Here is a 15,759-nt window from a genome sequence, read left to right as displayed (position 1 = left end):
GTAGGAGGGAACAGAGTACAGGTTGCTGTCAGTAGCCTCAGAAACCTGTGTTTCGGTGAGGAAGAGAAGGTGGGGTTTAGAGGAGGAGAGATGGTGTTGCACAGAATGAAAATTAGAACGAAGACCGCAAATGTTGCAGAAATTGATAAGGAGGAGGTTCGAGGAGTTATCAGGACACCTCTCAAGTCGGCAGCCAGAAGGGGAGTCCTCCCTGGGGGAATTTATGGTCCCCCCCCAGGCGGGGACTCCGAGGCTGTGTTTTCGTTAGCCATTTTGAATTTTGAATTTTGGGAAAAGGTGTGAATGTAATGTGGTGTAGAAAGAGAGAGGAACTGTCTTTAGAGAGCATGCTGAACTGCTCTCTGGTGTTGATGAGACTAAAGGGAAACGGTTAGTGAGGACATGGGAAGGGTCTTTGAAGGGCTTCAGCACCCTCCTCGCTTCCCATATATCCTCACCGGGAGTAGCTCACGCCCGTTCTGTAGGTGTCTTCCTACCTACTCCTACTGCGACACATGTGCCTTGCCTGAGTTTCAAATAATTCAGCGCTGCTTGGGGAATGACGAAGAGGCTTTGCGTGCCTTTGAAGAACATGGAATAATTCCCACTAAGAGGCAGTGCGGTACTTGTGGTCGTGAACTGTCTCTCAGATTAGATGAGAGAGCTTTCCAGTGCTACAAACGAGTAAAGATCCCGAAAACCAAGCGAAAGAGACGCTGTGATTTCTATGCCTCCCAATTCAAAGACACGATTAGGTAAGTGAAATTATCTCCCAGTGCCAATATCGTGTTCATTAACTGTTACTTGAGGAAAATATTCTCCCAGGCTCAGTGTGAAAAAAACCTGGGCCTAGCATCACACACTATTGTAGACTGGAAGAGCTTCTGTTCGGAGGTGTGCGAGCGGTGGCTGAAAGAACAGGAACCTATTGGTGGGCCTGGGAAAGTGGTGGAGATCGACGAAAGTAAATTTGGTAAAAGGAAATTTAACACTGAACGTATTGTGGAGGGTGTCTGGGTATTCGATAGGATAGAACGTGCAACGAGTCGCAGGTTCATTCTTCCCGTTGAGCGCCGCGTCGCTGCTAACCTTATACCCCTCTACCAGAAATACATCCTTCCCGGCACTACGATATATAGTGACAAATGGAAGGCATATGATGGCCTTGGTGATATAGGGTACGTGCACCAGGTCGTCAACCATTCCCTGCACTTCGTGGACCCAGACACAGGGGTGCACACAAATAATATAAGAAAGACTGTAGAAAGACATTAAGAGTTGGGTTCTAAGAGCTGGGAATAAGAAACAACATTACAAGCAGTATTTTGCAAGGTATCTGTTTCAGTACAGCCACCCAGATCATAAAACGATCCTCCACCACTTTCTCAGGCAAATTACACAAGTTTACCCTCCACCGAAGTAGGTGAGTGTTGCGTTGGAATTTACTTTCACGTTAATGTCCGTTGGGAGGGCAGGGGAGGTGGATTCGGTGTGGATGGGGGAGGGTTGGTGGTTGCTGCGAGATTGGTCAAAAGAAGAAGGACGGGTGGATCCGTTGGGAGGGGAGAGGGGGTGGGGGGGGTCGAGGCCCCGCCCACCCCACCCCTCCCCGTTAGCCGTTAGGTTATGTAAGGCTTGGTTAGATTGTTTTTTGGGAAGGTTCGAGGGGGGGGAGCGAAGGCCCCCCCCTCCCCACCCCCGTTAGCGGTTAGGTTACAAGTCGGGGGTGGTTTAGTTTAAAAATTCGTGACTACTGAGAGAGAGAGAGAGAGAGAGAGAGACCTCAGTATGGAAAGGAAGAGGCATCGAAAAGGACACAGTAAGAAATTGAGAAAGGACTTGTTGCAAAAAAAGTCATAAAGTAATTCATTTTTCCATACAGGAGTGTAGATACAAAGAATGGACCTAGCAAAGACATTAATAAAGTGGGCAGTATCCATAAAATGAAGGAAAAGCTGGATAAATGTTGATTGGGAAACAGGCCTGTCCGACCTTTAGATCAGGCCCTGTATCCTACAAATAAATAAACACACACACACACACACACACACACACACACACACACCGCTCCGATAGTTCAATCGGCTAGAGCCTTGCAGCTCGCAAGGCTTCACGGCCAAACAGGCGGCGGTTCGAGCCACGCTCAGACCGGATTATTTCCCTTGACTAGGAGTGGTACTGTCCCCCCTTGAGCAAGGGGGGTGGGGTGTGTGGGGTGTGAGGTCCTGGCAGTACCCAGAGATCGATATATAATGAGCATCCACTTGCTCGTGTCGGGAGGGTACATGCTAGCGATTACGAGTCCACCACGTGATCAGGCCGTGGTGAATTACACACACACACACACACACACACACACACACACACACACAGACAGACAGACACAACCCCCCCCCACACACACACACATATAAATAAATGATAAAAGATTTTATAAAGACGGGACACTACGAGCTACAGTTTGGTAAAAAACAACACCAACCCGGGGGGGTTGGCGAGGAGGGGCAGCCGGATGGTCATGGTGGTCTCAGTGGACTCCCCAAGGTCCACTTTCCCCGTCAGGAGGCGCAGGCGGGCGGGGCGCGTCCAGACGTCTCCCACCACTGTCTCGCCACAGCTCTCGTTGTTGCAGGCCTGCACTTGAGCCCTGTACCTCGTTTCGACATCCAGGCCATCGAACTGTAGCGGAGGAAACACTAGGGTCGGCCGAGTTTCCACCAACAGGCCATGAGCAGGAGTGGACCAGAGACATAGAGGGCTGGGAGCATGGGAATGCCAGGAGTGGAAGGGCCATTATCAGTGGAGGCCAGAGACAGGGGAGATACAAAAGCGGGGGAGGACCAGGAACGGAGTTTCAGGATACTTACCGACATAAGGTGACCCAAACCGTTGTGGGCAAAACAAAAGATACAGAGCAAAGGAAAAACCGAAACCCAAAGATTGTCTGAAGAAAGAAAACAAAAACAAGCGAAACTGTTTTATCTACTTGCAGCGCTGTTTTAAGTAAATAAGAAGTAGAAAGCTGGGATGATAATGGAAAGAATATAGAACGCAAGCTTATGATAGGAGTGGATGGGATACCATACTAATATATATATATATATATATATATATATATATATATATATATATATATATATATATATATATATATATATATATATATATATATATATATATATATAAAGACAAGTGTTGACTAGTGACGAGCCGCTGCATGGGGAGGCGAGTGATAAGTCTTGTCAGTACCTAGGAGGAGCCGTTCCATGGGGAAAGGAGTAATAAGTCTTGTAAATACCTAGGAGGAGCCGTTGCATGGGGAAAGGAGTAATAAGTCTTGTAAATACCTAGGTGGAGCCGGTGCATGGGGAAGCGAGTGATATGTCTTGTCAATACCTAGGATGAGCCGGTGCATGGGGAAGCGAGTGATATGTCTTGTCAATACCTAGGATGAGCCGGTGCATGGGGAAGCGAGTGATATGTCTTGTCAATACCTAGGTGGAGTCGTTGCATGGGGAAGCGAGTGATATGTCTTGTCAATACCTAGGATACCTAGTCTTGTCTATTACTAGGTGAAGCCGTTGCATGGGGAAGCGAGTGATAAGTCTTGTCAATACCTAGGCGCAGGATCTAAATAAAAGGAGGTCGAACTACGTGCAGCCCAGAGTGACGTCACACGGAGAATAGGGAGGAACCTTCTCTCTCTCTCTCTCTCTCTCTCTCTCTTCACAGGGTATAAAAAAAGCTGACCGAGTAGGCAACCCCATCAGTCACACCACGACACAACCTGACACACACTACCTTAATTTAATTCGCTCCCTCCAAGTTCTCTCTCTCTCTCTCTCTCTCTCTCTCTCTCTCTCTCTCTCTCTCTCTCTCTCTCTCTCTCTCTCTCTCTCTCTCTCTCTCTCTCTCTCTGTGTTTGTGTCTAAATATGCAAAGTCTGAGCTATAATCTGTGTGTGCATGTGTGTGTGTGTGTGTGTGTGTGTGTCTCTCTCTCTCTCTCTCTCTCTCTCTCTCTCTCTCTCTCTCTCTCTCTCTCTCTTTGTGTGTGTGTGTGTGTGTGTGTGTGTGTGTCTGTGTGTGTCTCTCTCTCTCTCTCTCTCTCTCTCTCTCTCTCTCTCTCTCTCTCTCTCTCTCTCTCTCTCTCTCTCTCTCTCTCCGTGTGTGTGTGTGTGTGTGTGTGTGTGTGTGTGTTTGTGTGCGCGCGCACACACACACACACACACACACTGACCCTCACGGGGTCAAGACGTGTCACATGGCGCTCCCCATAGCAGCCACAGGCTCGTCCTGTTGACCCTTTTCCTTTTCCTTCGCTCCCCTTTCCCCCGCCCCTTCTCATTCTTTCGAGGAACTCATTACTCAAAATAACTTTTTGTGAAATGTTGTAACATATAGAAATGCATTGAGTGCAGTGTGTTAGTGGTGCTGGAAGGGTAGTGAGCTGTGTTTCGCCAGCGCCACGTCATCCACAGCGTCCCCGCCGACACCCTCAAGATCCGAAGGATACCATCTCGGTCACCCAGCAGCAGGGAAAGGTCAGTTCAGGTGGCAGGCAATGTGGCAGCCTCGTCACCCAGGTTCGGAGCAAGATGTACAGCAACTATATCAACACTGTGCACTTGTTCCCACGACTACATCTACCAGCCGGGCAGCACCCACCACCTGTGTCTCGCCGACCCAGGAACTTAGCACCTCCTTAATAAGCCTGAGTATACCTGACTGACCCATCCCCATAAACTGACCACCTGAACCACCACCATCGTCTGTCACCTGAACCCAGCGTCTGACCTGAGGATTAACACGTGACCTGACCTCACCGTCATCTGAAGGGACCGCACCTTCCCCCCCTCTCGGCACCAAAGCACTGCACTCCCCCCACCGCCCCCCCCCCCTCAAGCTCCGTCCCCCCCACCCCACCCCCCACCCCCCACCCCCACATATTAGACTCCCATTCCCCGTCCCTCTTCTTTTAGTACTTGTTTCATTTGCGAAGAAAAATTGTATTTATAATATGTAAATTTTCAGCCTGACAGCTGCCGCAACCAAATAAACCGTTTATTAATACTATTATTATTATTATTATTATTATTATTATTATTATTATTATTATTATTACACACACACAGAGAGAGAGAGAGAGAGAGAGAGAGAGAGAGAGTTACATATAATTACATAGATAACCACACCACACAGGCCCTAAAGCCCAAACTAGGTGGTCTGTCCTAAACCTAAGTGACAGTTGTTATGCGGCCACCATGGCGTTGAAACTGACCTAGTGAACATTGAGATGGAGGAGACAGAGAGGTTATTCTTAAACGATGCAATCGAGTTACACTGTACCACTGATGGTGGTAATCTGTTCCGATCTCGAACGACAGCATTAGTGAAGAAGAATTTTGTGCAGTCTGAATGAACTTGTCTGTATTTGAATTTAGCACCATTACTTCTCGTTCGCGTCGAATCATCCATCACAAACAGCTTGGTCGGATCCACGTTGGTGAAACTGTTAAGTATTTTAAAGCACTCAATCAGTTTTCCTCTTATCAATCAATCAATCAATGGGGGCATACGCCCCCTACGACGCCAAGTCCGGGGGTCCCTCCGGGCGAGTCTCCATGCAGGCCCCCTTCCCAACCCGAATACCTCCCGGCAGGATCTATCGACTTGCTCAAACCACGAACTCCGTGGGAGTCTCCTTGGTCTCCTCCACTCAGGATTGTCTCTTACAGAGACAACCCGATGAGCAGGATCAGCTTCCGGAAATCGTGCCACGTGCCCGTATAGCCGGAGTTGGCGTTGACGGACTATGCAGGTAAAATATGTCGAATCAGTCTCACGGAGTAGTCGCCGGTTTGACACAAAGTCATTTCAGAGATATCCCATGATTCTGCGTAGACAGTTATTACCAAAGGCATCAATCCGTCTCTCCAAGTCCCCATTTAGTGTCCATGTCTCACAACTATAAAGTAAGGCAGGGAGCACAAGGGACTTGAAGATTTGGATCTTTGTCCTTCTGCACAGGTATCGACAACGCCATATACTCGTGTTGAGCGAGTCCATAACACCGTGGGGCCAGACCAATCCGCATTAAGACTTCCTGGTCAGACTCTCCGTTGTTATGAACTTCGCTACCAAGATACGTGAAAGTTTCTGAGATATCAACGTCCTCGCCACACGCATGAACAGACTGGACTGTTTCATCCAGCAAGCTTCCAAATACCTGTACCTTGGTCTTGGCCCAGGAGAGCTGGAGTCCCAAGGGCTTCGCCTACTCGTGCAGTGCCTCGAGAGCCATCACCAAGACCTCCAGCGACTCCGCCAGGATTACTGCATCATCAGCAAAAACAAGGTCAGTGACCCTGGTATTGCCAATGGATGCTGCGCAATGACTCTGGTCCACAACTCTGCCCAGTACCCAGTTCATATAAGTGTTGAAAAGCGATGGGGCAAGGACACAGCCCTGCCTCATTCCCGCATTCACGGGAAAGAAGCTGGACAGGCCCCCCACACATTTCACAGCACTCTCTGTCCCAGAATACAGGCCAGTCAGCAGACCAGTAGCCCTCGCAGGAATCCCACGGAGTCGCAAAAGATCCCAGAGTGCCTCACGATGCACTGAATCAAACGCCTTCCCAAGATCGACATAGGCTGCTGGCATCCCCTGTCGAAACTCACGTCGGCGCTCCACCAGTACGCGAAGCGCTAGGATACGGTCAGTTGTTGACATACCATGCGTGAACCCAGACTGTTCAGGTATCTGCAGCTTCAGCAGCTGACTGTGAATTCGCATCAACAATAGGTGGGCAAGCACCTTGCCTGGCACACTGAGCAGTGTAATACCACGGTAGTTGTTGCAGTCCCTTTCCAGATAGGGACGACCAACCCCCTCTTCCAGTCAGGAGGAATGGTACCGGACTTTCCTCTTAGGCGACGTTTTTCAAGAGAAAACCGATTTAGATGTGACAGCCTTTCCTCGTAGGGTTTGTTTCGTTCCCTTCAGGAACTTAACGACTCAAGGCTGGAGGCTGCAGAACGCTTAGCCTCAGACCTTACTGTTATTTCCGATTGGGGCAAGAAGAACCTGGTGTCCTTCAACGCCTCAAAAACACAGTTTCTCCACCTATCCACTCGACACAATCTTCCAAACAACTATCCCCTATTCTTTGACAACACCCAGCTATCACCTTCCTCAACACTAAACATCCTCGGTCTATCCTTAACTCAAAATCTCAACTGGAAACTTCATATCTCATCTCTACTAAATCAGCTTCCTCGAGGCTGGGCGTTCTGTACCGTCTCCGCCAGTTCTTCTCCCCTGCACAGTTGCTGTCCATATACAGGGGCCTTGTCCGCCCTCGTATGGAGTATGCATCTCATGTGTGGGGGGGCTACACTCACACAGCTCTTCTGGACAGAGTGGAGGCTAAGGCTCTTCGTCTCATCAGCTCTCCTCCTCATACTGATAGTCTTCTACCTCTTAAATTCCGCCGTAATGTTGCCTCTCTTTCTATCTTCTATCGATATTTCCACGCTGACTGCTCTTCTGAACTTGCTAACTGCATGCCTCCCCCCCTCCCGCGGCCTCGCTGCACTCGACTTTCTACTCATGCTCATCCCTATACTGTCCAAACCCCTTATGCAAGAGTTAACCAGCATCTTCACTCTTTCATCCCTCACGCTGGTAAACTCTGGAACAATCTTCCTTCATCTGTATTTCCTCCTGCCTACGACTTGAACTCTTTCAAGAGGAGGGTATCAGGACACCTCTCCTCCCGTATTTGATCTTCCTTTCGGCCACCTCTTTTGTTTCTTTTTTAGGAGCAGCGAGTAGCGGGCTTTTTTTTTTATTATTGTTTTCTTTTTTTGTGTGCCCTTGTGCTGTCTCCTTTGTTGTAAAAAAAAAAAAAAAAAATGAAGGAATCATCTTGGTTGCTCTACGCTGAACACCTTCTAATTTAGCAATGTCTTTCGCATGGTGGGGAAACCAAAACTGCACGGCATACTCCAAATGAGGTCTGACGAAACTATTATACAAAGGTAGTATAACATCTTTATTCTTGAATGAAAAAAATATTTTAATCAAACCCATCATTCTGTTTGCTTTTTTAACGGACTCGTTGCACTGCTGGGAAAACTTGGGGTTAGACGCGACTGTGACGCCAAGATCTTTGACCGAGTGAACGCTTTTAATTTTAACGCCGCACATTTCATAGTCCTTTATATTTCTAGATCCAACCTGCAGAATCTGGCACTTGTTTATATTAAAAGGCATTTCCCATTTTACTGACCAATCTGATATTTTACGCAAATTTTTTTGTAGGCTCCGCCTGTCACATTCCGTAAGTACCGCATTGCCGATTTTCATGTCGTCCGCAAATTTACTAATGAAATTATTGAGACCAAGTTCAATGTCATTGATGTAAATGATGAAGAGAACGGGTCGTAGGCCAGAGCCTTGGGGGACACCACTAGTGACTGGCATCCACTCAGACCTCACTCCATTTATTACAATTCTTTGCTTTCTATTGCTTAGCCAGTGCTTGATCCATTCATAAAGCTTACCCCCGATACCAATTTCCTTGATCTTATGAAGCAACTTGTAGTGTGAACTTTATCAAACACGTTCTAGAAGTCCAAATAAATAATATCAAGTGATTTAGAAACATCATAGACTGCAAAAAGCTCGTTATAGAACGTTAATAGATTCGACAAACAAGATATGTTGTTACGGAAACCATGTTGCAAGTCCAGGATTAGCGAATTACAATCTAGGTAGTTAACTACTTTATCTCGAACAATTGTCTCAAATAATTTACCCATAATTGAAGTTAAGTTGATTGGCCTGTAATTATCCGGTAATTTTCGGTCGCCTTTTTTTGAAAATGGGTGTTACGTTAGCCATTTTCCATTCACTAGAGACGATATCATGGTGCAAAGATATATTAAACAGCATTGTTAAAGGCCTGAGTATCTCTCTTGATATTTCTTTAAGTAATTTTGGATATATTTTATCGGGTCCTGGAATTTTGTTAGTTTTAAGTGACTGCAGCGCTTTGAGAACCTCAGCAGCGCTTTGAGAACCTTAAGGAAGAGAGAGAGAGACTGAGGAGGTTGCCTTCTCGGCCAGCTTTTTTTATACCTTGCAGTATACGTCAGATGGAGGTCGGGGAGGATGCGCGGAATGGAACGAATTTTGGGCCGACCGTGGGTTGACCTCCCTATATTTAGATCTTGCCTAGTTGGAGCTGGTGCATAGGGAAGCGAGTGACAAATCTTGTCAATACCTAGGTGGAGCCGGTGCATGGGGAAGCGAGTGATAAGTCTTGTCAACACCTAGGTGGAGCCGGTGCATGGGGAAGCGAGTGATAAGTCTTGTCAGTACCAAGGTGGAGCCGTTGCATGGGGAAGCGAGTGTAAGTCTTATCAATATCTAGGTGGAGCCGTTGTATGGGGAAGCGAGTGATAAGTATTGGCAATACTTAGGTGTAGCCGTTGCATGGGGAAGCGAAGGATAAGTCTTGTCAATTTTTAGGAGTCATTGCAAGGGGAAGCGAGTGATAAGTATTGTCAATACTTAGGTGGATCCTGTGCATGGGGAAGCGTGTGTAAGTCTTGTCAATATCCAGGAGGATTCGTTGCATGGGGAAGTGAGTGATAAGTCTTGTCAATAACTAGGTACAAGGTATAAATATAGGGAGGTCGAACTACGCGCAGCCCGGGGTGACGTTACTCGGAGAACAGGCAGGAGCCTCCTCTCGCTCTCTCTCACTCCACAAGGTATAATAAAAAATCTGACCTAGTAGGCAAACGCAGCAGTCACACCACGACACTTAACCTTACATACACCTACCCTCCTCTCCCTCGTTCCCCCCAAATTCTCTCTCTCTCTCTCTCTCTCTCTCTCTCTCTCTCTCTCTCTCTCTCTCTCTCTCTCTCTCTCTCTCTCTCTCTCTCTCTCTCTGTGTGTGTGTGTGTGTGGGTGTGTGTGTGTGTAAGTCACTACTAATTCACCACGGCCTGATCACGAGTTGGACTCGTTTTCGCCAGCAGGTACCCTTACGACGTGAGCATGAGCTAATTTTTGTCGATCTCTGGGTACTGGGGTACTGGGTACTGGGTGCATGTTTGTGTGTGTGTGTGTGTGTGTGTGTGTGTGTGTGTGTGTGTGTGTTTTCGTGTGTGTATACACACATAGAGAGAGAGAGAGAGAGAGAGAGAGAGAGAGAGAGAGACACGTTTACGTGAAGGTCGGGGAGGATTCGCAGAATGGAACGAATTTGGGGTCGACCGTGGGTTGACCTCCCTTTATTTAGGTCTTGCCTAGGTGGAGCCGTTGCATGGGGAAGCGAGTGATAAGTTTTGTCAATACCTAGGTGGAGCCGTTGCATGGGGAAGGGAGTGATAAGTCTTGTCAATACCTAGGTGGAGCCGTTGCATGGGGAAGCGAGTGATAAGTTTTGTCAATACCTAGGTGGAGCCGTTGCATGGGGAAGGGAGTGATAAGTCTTGTCAATACCTAGGTGGAGCCGCTGCATGGGGAAGGGAGTGATAAGTCTTGTCAATACCTAGGTGGAGCCGTTGCATGGGGAAGGGAGTGATAAGTCTTGTCAATACCTAGGTGGAGCCGCTGCATGGGGAAGGGAGTGATAAGTCTTGTCAATACCTAGGTGGAGCCGTTGCATGGGGAAGGGAGTGATAAGTCTTGTCAATACCTAGGTGGAGCCGGTGCATGGGGAAGCGAGTGATAAGTCTTGTCAATACCTAGGTGGAGCCGTTGCATGGGGAAGCGAGTGATAATCCTTTTCAATACTTAGGTGGAACCTGTGCATGGGGAAGCGAGTGATAATCCTTTTCAATACTTAGGTGGAACCTGTGCATGGGGAAGCGAGTGATAATCCTTTTCAATACTTAGGTGGAACCTGTGCATGGGGAAGCGAGTGATAAGCCTTGTCATTCTTGTACCGCCAGGGAAGGGGGACACCAGATAGATAGATAATAAGCACAACAACACTGTGGCCTGCAGTAATAAGATGGGGATAATTGTACGGCGAGAGCTGAGAAGAAAAACGGACTTTTGTTCGTCATATTTCGTTCTAGTTCAGTGTGAGTAATACGGACACATGAAAAACAAATACCATATATGAGTAGAAGATTGAGTGTAGCAACAGAGAAAAGCTTTGGGATGCTCAGATATAAAGGGAGAGCTGAGAAGGATAGTTTTGGCTTGTCTTTTGGAGTTTAGGATTGTGATTGCGTAGGAAAAACTAAATTAGAGCAACAGCTATAAAAGCGTTGATAGACTGTATGTGAAGCAGAAGCCTACACTGAGGAGCCTGGGGAGGCTCAGATACAAGGGGACAGCTGAGAGGAAGAGTGGCCTTGGCATGTCTTGTTTGGGAGTTTATTCAGGGTGAGCTAGAGGCCACCATATATGTAAGAAATGTGCGCTCCACTTTGAGGAAAACTTCAGCATTGTGCAGAGATAGGGAAGTTTTGTGGACGCTCTTCTATTTTATTTCCTTTTGTTGTTAAATGGTGATGTTATTTAGTTATACACTCCAATGTATAACGAAATAACAAAGCTAGTGGTAAACTCTTCCATTATGAAACATTAATGAGCCTGAATATAAAGTTTGGGGCAACAGGACCGTGGCATGCAGCTTACAAGTGCAGAGAAGGGAGAAAGAAAAGAGCAATAAAAGGTACTGAGGAAAGGAACACTGCGGCAGACCTTGGTGAGGGAAGGAACACAGTGGGAAACTTATGTGAGAGAAGGAACACTGTGTGGGACTTTACTGAGGGAGGGAATACCGTGGGGGACTTTACAAAGGGAGGGACCACTGTGCGGGGCTTTACTGAGGGAAGGAATTCTGTGGGGACTTTACTGAGGGAAGGAACACTGTGAGGGACTTTACTGAGAGAAGGAACACTGTGGGGCACTTTTCTGAGGGAGGGAACACTGTGGGTGGCTTTACTGAGGGAAGGAACACTGTGGAGGACTTTCCTCAGGGAGGGAATTCCGTGGGGGACTTTACTGAGAGAGGGAACACTGTGCGGGGCTTTGCTGAGGAAAGGAATACTGCGGGGACTTTTCTGAAAGAAGGAACACTGTGGGGGACATTTCTGAGGGAGGGAACACTGTGGGGGGCTTTACTGATGAAGGGAACACTGCGGCGGACCTTAGTGAGGGAAGGAACACTGTGGAAGACTTTACTGAGGAAAGGAACACTGTGGGAGACTTTACTGAGAGAGGGAACACTGCTGGGAGAATTTACTGAGGGAAGGAACACTGTGGGAGACTTTACTGAGAGAGGGAACACTGCTGGGAGAATTTACTGAGGGAAGGAACACTGTGAGAGACTTTTCTGAAGGAGGGAACACTGCTGGGGACTTTACTGAGGGCGGGACAATGTCGGGGACTTTATAGAGGGAAGGAACACTGTGGGGAACTTAACTGAGGGAGGGAACACTGTGGGGGACTTTACTGAGAGAGGGAACACTGTGGGGGACTTTACTGAGGAAAGGGACACTGTGGGAGGACTTTACTGAGGGACGGGAACACTGTGGGAGACTTTAGTGAGGGAAGGAACACTGGAGGACTTTACTGAGGGAGGGAACAATGCTGAGGGCTTTCCTGAGGACAAGTACACTGTTGGGGACTTTACTGAGGGAGGGAACACTGCAGGGAACTTCACTGAGGGATGAAACACTGTGGGGGACTTTACTGAGGGAGGGAACACTGTGGAGGACTTTACTAAGGAAGGGAACACTGCGGGGAACTTCACTGAGGGATGAAACACTGTGGGGGACTTTACTGAGGGAAGGAACACTGTGGAGGACTTTACTGAGGGAGGGAACACTGTTGATGACTTTACTGATGGAGAAAACAATGCTGAGGACTTTCCTGAGGACAAGTACACTGTTGGGGACTTTACTGAGGGAAGGAACACTTTGGGAGACTTTACTGAGAAAAGGAACACTGTGGATGACTTTCCTGAGTGAAGGAACACTAGGAATTACTTTTCTTAGGGAAGGAACACTGCTGGGGACTTTACTGAGGAAAGGAACACTGCTGGGGACATTACTGAGGGAGGGAACACTGTGAAGGACTTTACTGATAGAGGAACACTGTGGGGGACTTTCCTGAGTGAAGGAACCCTGTGAAGGACTTTACTGAGGAAGGGAACACTGCTGGAGACTTTAATAAGGGAGGAAACACTGTGGGGGACTTAAAGAATATGAAGGATTAAAGCATTGCCAGTAATATCTGTCCACCAATTACACGCCTCGTCCACATCAGGCTGTTCATCAATCACACTCCTCATCCATACCAGGCTGTCCATCAATTACACGCCTCGTCCACACCAGGTTGTTCAATAATCACACTCCTCGTACACACCAGGCTGTCCATCAATCACACGCCTCGTACATACCAGGCTGTTCATCAATCACACGCCTCGTACACACCAGGCTGTTCATCAATCACACGCCTCGTCCACACCAGGCTGTCCATCAATCACACTCCTCGTCCACACCAGGCTGTCCATCAATCACACTCCTCGTCCACACCAGGCTGTCCATCAATCACACTCCTCGTCCACACCAGGCTGTCCATCAATCACACGCCTCGCCCGTCATTACGTCACTTGAACACACCAGACTGTCCACCAATCACACGCCTCGCCCGTCATTTCGTCACTGAACACACCAGGCTGTCCACCAATCACACGCCTCGTCCGTCATTTCGTCACTGAACACACCAGGCTGTCCACCAATCACAAGCCTCGTCCGTCATTTCGTCACTGAACACACCAGGCTGTCCACCAATCACACGCCTCGTCCATCATTTCGTCACTGAACACACCAGGCTGTCCACCAATCACACGCCTCGTCCGTCATTACGTCACTGAACACACCAGACTGTCCACCAATCACCCGCCTCGTCCGTCATTTCGTCACTGAACACAACTGGGTGAACACCAATCACACGCTCCAGATTGCCTCATAATATAGGGAGCCTCAAACCTCAGCCTGTGTTGTGTAAACGGTTTTGTTCCACTGACGGCTGTCGGTGGCAGCAACAGCAGCAGCAGCGGGCCGGAGCACAACGTTGTAGAAGCTGGTGATACCCGTGTTGGTCTCGGGTGTTGGCCACGACACAGTGAGCCACGACACAGTGGCGTTTGAATTCTTCAGTTCCACGACTTGCGGTGGTACTGAGGACAGAGACACAAGATGAGGTTTGTGTGTGGGGGAGGGGAGTCAGGGGATCTTCACATTCTGCTACTCCCAGGTGTATGCACAAAGAGGGAAGGCAAGAAAGGGGAGGGAATCTTACCTCCCAACGTGGTGCTGGCGATGATTTTAGACGCGGCACCGAACTTTTCCACGCCTCTGTTCTTCCCTCGTACCTTAGAACGACAAAAGAATTTTAGTACACACACACACACACACACACACACACACACACACACACACACACATCCTGACCCTCACGGGGTCAAGACGTGTCACATGGTGCTCCCCATAGCAGCCACAGGGTCAGCCTGTTGACCCTTTTTCTTTTCTTTTCCTTCGCTCCCCATTCCCCCCCAATCCCATTAATTCGAAGAACTCATTACTCCTAAGAACTTTTGTGAAATGTTGTGACATTAGACGTACATTGAGTGCAGTGGGTTGTGGTGCTGTAAGGCGAGTGAGAGCTGTGTGTCGCCAACGCCTCGTCATACACCGCGTCCCGGCCGACACCCTGAAGCTCCGAAGGCTACCATTTCGGTCACCCAGCAGCAGGGGAAGGTCAGTTCAGGTGGCAGGCAGTGTGGCAGCCTCGTCACTCAGGTTCGGAGCAAGATGACGGCAACTTCATCAACGCTGTGCACTTGTTCCCACGGCTACCTACATCAACCAGCCGGGCAGCCCCTACCACCTGTGTATCGCCGACCCAGGAGCTTAGCACCTCCTTACTAAGCCTGGGTATACCTGAGTGACCTCCCATAAACCCATTAACTGCCCACCTGCACCACCACCGTCAACTGTCACCTGAACCCAGCGTCTGACCTGGGGATTAACACATGACCTGACCTCACCGCCATCTGAAGAGACCGCACCTTCCCCTCCTCTCGGCACCACCGCACTGCACTCCCCATACCGCCCCTCCTCTCCCACCCCAAGCTCCATCGCCTCAACCTTCCCACACATATTCAGACCCCCGATCCCTGTCCCCCTTATTTTTGTACTTGTTCCGTTTGCGAAGAAAAATTGTATTTATAATGTGTAAATTTTCAGCTTGACGGCTGCCGCAACTAAATAAACCGTTTATTATTATTATTTTTAATTATTACACACACACACGGTAGCTCAATAGGCTAGAGCGCCTCTCTGCAAGGCTTCACGGCCAAACAGGCGGCGGTTCGAGCCCCGCTCAGGCCGGATTCTTTCCGTTGTGTAGGAATGGTTACTGCCCCCCCTTGAGCAAGGGGGATGGGGTGTGTGGTGTGTGAGGTCCTGTAAGTACCCAGAGATCGACGAAATTGAGCATGTATTTGCTCGTGTCGGGAGGGTACCTGCTGGCGAAGCCAGTTCCAACTCGTGATCAGGCCGTGGTGAATTACACACACACGCACACACACACACACACACACACACACACCAATATGCATGAGTTAATATCAGCAAAAATGGATTTAAATAACTAAAAGGAATATGAACCGGATATTGTGGGAATTGTTGGAACTAAGGTAAGTAATACAAA

General features: G+C 48.5%; 1 protein-coding gene across 32 annotated transcripts in view; it reads right to left on the bottom strand.

Moving 5' to 3' along the window:
• Positions 1 to 15,759, bottom strand: part of LOC126983884 (receptor-type tyrosine-protein phosphatase F-like) — a 334,247-nt gene that overhangs the window by 70,639 nt on the left and 247,849 nt on the right. For all 32 annotated transcript variants that reach the window (XR_007736281.1, XR_007736311.1, XM_050837047.1 and 29 more), the window contains 3 exons: positions 14,347 to 14,419; positions 14,034 to 14,224; positions 2,483 to 2,679 (listed from right to left, as the gene is read on the bottom strand). Coding sequence is in view for 30 of the 32 variants with exons in the window: in XM_050837047.1 (XP_050693004.1) it covers positions 2,483 to 2,679; positions 14,034 to 14,224; positions 14,347 to 14,419 (461 nt within the window). In the remaining 2 variants the exon portion in view is untranslated. The remainder of the gene's footprint in view (positions 1 to 2,482; positions 2,680 to 14,033; positions 14,225 to 14,346; positions 14,420 to 15,759) is intronic.

This window comes from Eriocheir sinensis, chromosome 5, assembly GCF_024679095.1.
Source record: "Eriocheir sinensis breed Jianghai 21 chromosome 5, ASM2467909v1, whole genome shotgun sequence".
Classification (NCBI taxonomy): domain Eukaryota; kingdom Metazoa; phylum Arthropoda; class Malacostraca; order Decapoda; family Varunidae; genus Eriocheir; species Eriocheir sinensis.
The sequence above is the reverse complement of the archived record's forward strand: the minus strand, read 5'-3'. Positions and strand labels throughout refer to the sequence as shown.